We start from the raw sequence: 6,000 nt of genomic DNA, 5'->3' as shown, positions 1-6,000 counted from the left end.
ATCAAAAGACAAAAATGAGCACTAATTATGTATGAGGAAATGCACAACTAAGCACAATGCAGAGTTCAATTTTGATGTTTCAAAAGTTTTATTTCTGAGTCTCTTATTATTTATATATAAATTAAAATATTTTCATCATTATAAGGTTAGGTTGTTCTCGCTTAAAGAAACTGGATGTACGGAAAATTTTTGTACAATAAATTTCTAAACTGACTGAAACAAATTAATTTACAATTATATTTAAGTTAATTTTATTTTAACAATCATAACCCATACTAATTAACCTTACTTAACATGAGTGTTTACATATTTTTATCTAAATATTTCAATTATACATCCATGGAATTACACATACAAAAGAATTTTTAATGGCAAAAAAATATTTGAAACTAGTGGTCAAGATAAATACAGTATCAAAATAAGCATCAAGACTAATGTTATTTGCTACCACCTATGGGAGCACTAACAATTGCTTGCATAGAGTCTTTCACAAGACTAAGATTTGCTCTCCAGCTGGTGAGTGTGTCATGAAGGGCCTGCCACTGGTTGCGGCCAAACGTGCGGTGAACTCTTGACGAAACATACACTTTGTGTTGACTCTGGTCCATCCGAGCACTTACTAGCTTGGTTTTTAAAGCTGCAAACAGAACAACTTAATAAGACACTTATATTTTGAGATAAATACAGTGGTCCCTTGATTAATGACCTAGATAAGGCAATCCAGTATTTTGTACCTAATTCCTACTATTTTCTTCATTCTTGACAACTGAAAAAAAATATAAGCTTATCAAACATACCAAATATAGTGGAACCCTGGTTTTCATCCGGTCATCGTACAATTCAGTTTTCGACCACTTTTTTCAGCAAAATTTCCCCCCCGTTTTTGTACATCCGCTCGGAAATTGTCCATACCAGATGCGTCTGCCTGCCCGCAGGATACAGCCACCCATGTGTTTGTGACTGTCCACCTTTGTTACTCGTTTAGTGAGCATTACTAAATGCGTTCAGCCAAAACCTTTTGTAATAATCCAATTTTTTTGTGCTTGCGACTGCTAAATAAGCCACCATGGGGCCAAAAAAAGTCCATGGGGTTGGAAGTGAATGGCCAGGATGTGGAAGAGTTGGTGGACGACCACAGGGAAGAGCTAATCACTGAGGAGCTTCAAGACCTACATCTGGAACAGCAACAGACCTTAACTGAGGAAGTTGTTTCAGAGGAGGAGGAAGAGAGAAGGGAGAATGTGCCACCTTCAGCAATTAGGGATATTTGCACAAAGTGGAGGTGCAAAGTTCTGTGGAGAAATATCACCCTAACAAAGCTGTTCCAAGCCGTGTCAGCAACATGTTCAATGACAATGCTGTGTCCTATTTTAGGCAAATCTTAAAGACACACCAGAAACAGGCCTCTCTGGACAGATTTTTTGTGCGACAGGGGTCCAGTGGCTCTCAAGCTGGTCCTAGTGCCAATAAAAGACAAAGAAGGGAAGTAACCCCAGATAGGGCTTTGATACCTGAAGTCCTTTTGGAGGGGGATTCCCCTTCCAAGCAATAACCTCTCCTCCCTCTCCCCTCCTCGCTGTCCTTCATACACCAAGAAGAGTCTTCAATAAAGATAAAAGTAATGTTAAATGTTCATTTATCCATTTCATAAGTGCTTTATATTTATTTCTCATTGTTTTCTGTATGTAAAACTATAGTCATTCTCTATAAAATTTATTTTTTGTTAATATTTTTGGGTGTTTGGAATGGATTAATTGGATTTACATTATTTCTCATGGAAAACATTACTTCGGTTTTTGTATAAATCGGATTTTGGCCAACCTTCTGGAACGGATTAAAGACGAAAACCGGGGTTCCACTGTAACCACAAAAATTTAATTTAGTTTAAAAATAAGTGAGAGAAATAAAATACAAAATTCAGCCATGCTTTGCCTTGCTGAGCTTTCCTTTGGTTTTGACTTGGCACAAAACATTCAAATTAAAGTCTATGGTAGGGTTATTATTGAAAGAATTAGAGGCAAGACAGAATGTAGGATTGCAGATGAGCAAGGAGGCTTTAGAGTGGGTAGGGGATGTGTAGATCAAGTGTTTACATTGAAGCATATATGTGAACAGTATTTACATAAAGGTAGGAAAGTTTTCATTGCATTTATGGATTTAGAAAAGGCATATGAGGGGGGCATAGGAGAGGGGAGGGATAAAATTATGGGAAATCAAATACAAAATGGGAATTGACAGTTACTTTTTGCTGATGATACTGTGCTTACGGGAGATTCTAGAGAAAAATTGCAAAGGTTAGTGAACGAGTTTGGGAGTACGTGTAGAGGTAGAAAGTTGAAAGTGAACATAGAAAAGAGTAAGGTGATGAGGGTATCAAATGATTTAGATAGAGAAAAATTGGATATCAAATTAGAGAGAAGGAGTATGGAAGAAGTGAACGTTTTCAGATATTTGGGAGTTGATGTGTCAGCGGATGGATTTATGAAGGATGAGGTTAACCATAGAATTGATGAAGGAAAAAAGGCGAGTGGTGCGCTGAGGTATATGTGGAGACAAAAAAATGTTATCTATGGAAGCAAAGAAGGGAATGTATGAAAGTACTGTATAGTGGGTGTAAAGCTTGGGTTGTAAATGCTGCAGCGAGGAGACGGTTGGAGGCAGTAGAGATGTCCTGTCTAAGGGCAATGTGTGGTGTAAATATTATGCAGAAAATTTGGAGTGTGGAAATTAGGAGAAGGTGTGGAGTTAACCCTTTGAGGGTTTCGGCCGTACTAGTACGGCTTACGACCCAGGGTTTTTGACGTACTAGTATGCCTAAATTCTAGCACCCTCAAATCTAGTGGGAGAAAGCTTGTAGGCATACATATGAAAGAATGGGTCTATGTGGTCAGTGTGCGCAGTATAAAAAAAAATCCTGCAGCACACAGTGTATAATGAGAAAAAAAAACTGACCGTGTTTTTGGAATAAAACAGCGACTTCGCACTGTATTTTCGTATGGTATTTATTGTTATATTCTAGTTTTCTTGGTCTCATTTTATAGAATGGAAGACATATTACAGAAATTGAGATGATTTTGACTGGTTTTACAATGAAAAGTACCTTGAAACTGAGTAGCAGAAATGTTCAATTTTTACCAAAGTTCAAAAGTAAACAAATCATGCCAAGCGTCCAATACACGTCAACTGGTGAGTCCAATATTCTTTCACAAGTGTGCTGATATTATTTATACCATTTCTACACTAATGCAGCAGTCTGCATAACAGTAAATCGTCTGTTTTTTGTAAGAATAAAAATTGAAAGTGGAAAGCCAAAGAAATATAAGAGGGGCCTGGGGATGTGACTAACGAACAGAGGAAATGTTATTTTAGTGCCAGGAATGACTTTCTTGTTTATTCTGGACTCTATTTGGAAATTGGCATCTTTTGAAATTTGTGTGAAATTGGCAAAATTGCTAAATTCTGACCACTGTATTGGATAGTTGAAATCAGTAAATGGGTGGTTTCTTGTACTCATTCAATAGAAAAATGGAGTTCTAGAGAAATAGTTATGATTTTTGTCGACTAGTACAATGGAATTGGCTGAAAATAGGGCTCAAAGTGGGCAAAATGGCCGATGCGTAAACATCGTCGAGACCACTAAATTTGCGAGAGCATAATTCCGTAAGTTTTCCATCAAATTTCATACTTTTGGTGTCATTATGATCGGGAAAAGATTCTCCATCTTTTCATAAGAAAAATATTTTTTTTTTTTTTTAAATTTGGCTGACCCTGAGAACAAGTCTCGAAGAGGGCCTGTCGACACTCAAAGGGTTAATAAAAGTATTAGTCAGAGGGCTGAAGAGAGATTGTTGAGGTGGTTTGGTCATTTAGAGAGAATGGATCAAAGTAGAATGACATGGAGAGCAGATAAATCTGTAGGGGAAGGAAGGTGGGATAGGGGTCGTCCTCGAAAAGTTTGGAGGGAGGGGGTAAAGGAGGTTTTGTAGGCGAGGGGACTTGGTCTTCCAGCAAGCATGCGTGAGCATGTTAGATACGAGTGAATGGAGATGAATGGTATTTGGGACTTGACGAGCTGTTGAGTGTGAGCAGGGTAATATTTAGTGAAGGGAGTCAGGGAAACCGGTTATTTTTAACTTGCCAGACTTGAGTACTGGAAATGGGAAGTACAATGCCTACACTTTAAAGGAGGGGTTTGGGATATTGGCAGTTTGGAAGGATATGTTGTGTATCTTTGTATGAATATGCTTCTAAATTGTTGTATTCTGGGCACCTCTGCAAAAACAGTGATTATGCATGAGTGAGGTGAATGTGTTGAATGATGATAAAACTATTTTCTTTTTTGGGGTTTTTCTTTCTTTTTGGGTCACCCTGCCTTGGTGGGAGATGGCCGAATTAAAAAAAAAAAAAAAAAAAAAATCCTGGAAATCCCATATCCAAATCTCTATAGAAACCAGTTTAGAGATTTACTTAGATTGTTAAAAAATCAAGTGAGCTTGTGATAATATCTCCCCCATGACTCTGCAGATTCCACATTACCTGACAAATGTTTAACATAAAAATAAAAGCTTAACCCTACACACCTTATCATTGCATACAAACAAAAAAAAAAATCAGTCACACTACATCTCATCAAGACTCCATTTTCTTTTGATTCTGTGCATGACACTCACAATGAAATCAATCCATAGGATTTCATTCAAAATATACTCACTGGAATTCTCACACCAAAATACCTTTTCCTTGGTTCAACTGTTTCTTATAAATGTCAGTATAAACCAGTAAAATGCAATAGTAAAAGTTGTGTTAAAAAATCAAGCTGTGTTCATTTGACAATAACTGAGAACATGGTTCTCAAGGTGAAAATGAACAAGAGAATTTCATTCAACATAAGCTCATATTTCCTACAACTAAATCTTTTCTTATGGCTAAGCATTTTTATGAATGTTAAAAGACACCAGTTCAGAGGAATATTTAGAATGTTAAAAAATCAAATGAGCCTGTGATATCTCCGGGTCGTTGTTCAAGAAAAAAAGTCACTGAGGGAAAAGTTTATGGCCAATAAATTTAGTAAAGTGGCAGCAGGTCATTAACCAGAGAAAGAATTCTAGGTTTCTTGGTGGTTATTTAAAATTACATTATTTGAAAGCTTGTTAAGCGAGGGATCACTGTACATTTTATACTTTATTTTCAAGTTTTTGCACAATTAAAATTACATGAATAATTATTTTCACTTTATTACTCATTCTCTACAAAATATTAACTAAATTCAGCTTCAGAAAATATCTTTAGTTACCTTATTATATTTAAGGTGAGGGGGTGAGCACTAAATCCACAGGGGTCATACACTCAGGTTCAATCCAAGGGAGAGCATCCAATTCTTTGGATCACGAATCCCTCGTCAGCATCAAGGAACCTACACTACCAGGTTAATTACATAATATTATATTCATGGTAAACATTAACCTTTAAACTGTCCAAACGTAGATCTACGTTCAAGTGCGTAGCGCTCCAACCTTGATTTTCCCCATTTGAAAACATGTAAAAAAAAAAAAAATGTAGATCTACATTCGGAGCCCCCCGCACGTGGACGTAGATCTACGTTTGGACAGTCTAAGGGTTAAACCTGTGTCGTACAGCAACTTGGGAATGGGCAGTGTGGGTTAGTCAGGTTCAATGCAAGGAAGGACAACTCCATTTCCTTGGATCAAGAGCTCTTCACTAGCCTCCATGTACTTCCATGAGGAATTAATAAATACATGTATAAACTACTTTATTTTGTACCTTCAATTATGAATCCTTCCACTTCCTCAGGACCAAGCTGCAGCTCTTGCATGATAACTTCAAAAGACATCTCCGACTGACTCTCGGCCATCTGCATGAAGGTCAACAATCTCATCTTACGTACATTGGCCTCGTGATCCAGACCTTGTTGGGAAGTCATAAAATCAAACACATGCAATCACAATTTCTTCAGTGTTATTGGTTGCTGTACTATGGAAA

The 6,000-nt window shown here is 37.1% G+C and overlaps 1 protein-coding gene across 1 annotated transcript in view; it reads right to left on the bottom strand.

Annotated features, from left to right (window-relative positions):
* Positions 1-218: 218 nt before the first annotated feature.
* The window catches only part of eIF3m (eukaryotic translation initiation factor 3 subunit m), a 43,192-nt gene continuing 37,410 nt past the window's right edge, over positions 219-6,000 (bottom strand). Inside the window, exons 7-8 of the mRNA XM_053792706.2 lie at positions 5,782-5,925; positions 219-637 (exon numbers count right to left, since the gene is read on the bottom strand). Coding sequence (XP_053648681.1) covers positions 438-637; positions 5,782-5,925 — 344 coding nt within the window. The 3' untranslated portion in view covers positions 219-437. The remainder of the gene's footprint in view (positions 638-5,781; positions 5,926-6,000) is intronic.

Source organism: Cherax quadricarinatus, chromosome 81, assembly GCF_038502225.1.
Source record: "Cherax quadricarinatus isolate ZL_2023a chromosome 81, ASM3850222v1, whole genome shotgun sequence".
NCBI classification, from domain to species: Eukaryota; Metazoa; Arthropoda; class Malacostraca; order Decapoda; family Parastacidae; genus Cherax; species Cherax quadricarinatus.
The sequence above is the reverse complement of the archived record's forward strand: the minus strand, read 5'-3'. Positions and strand labels throughout refer to the sequence as shown.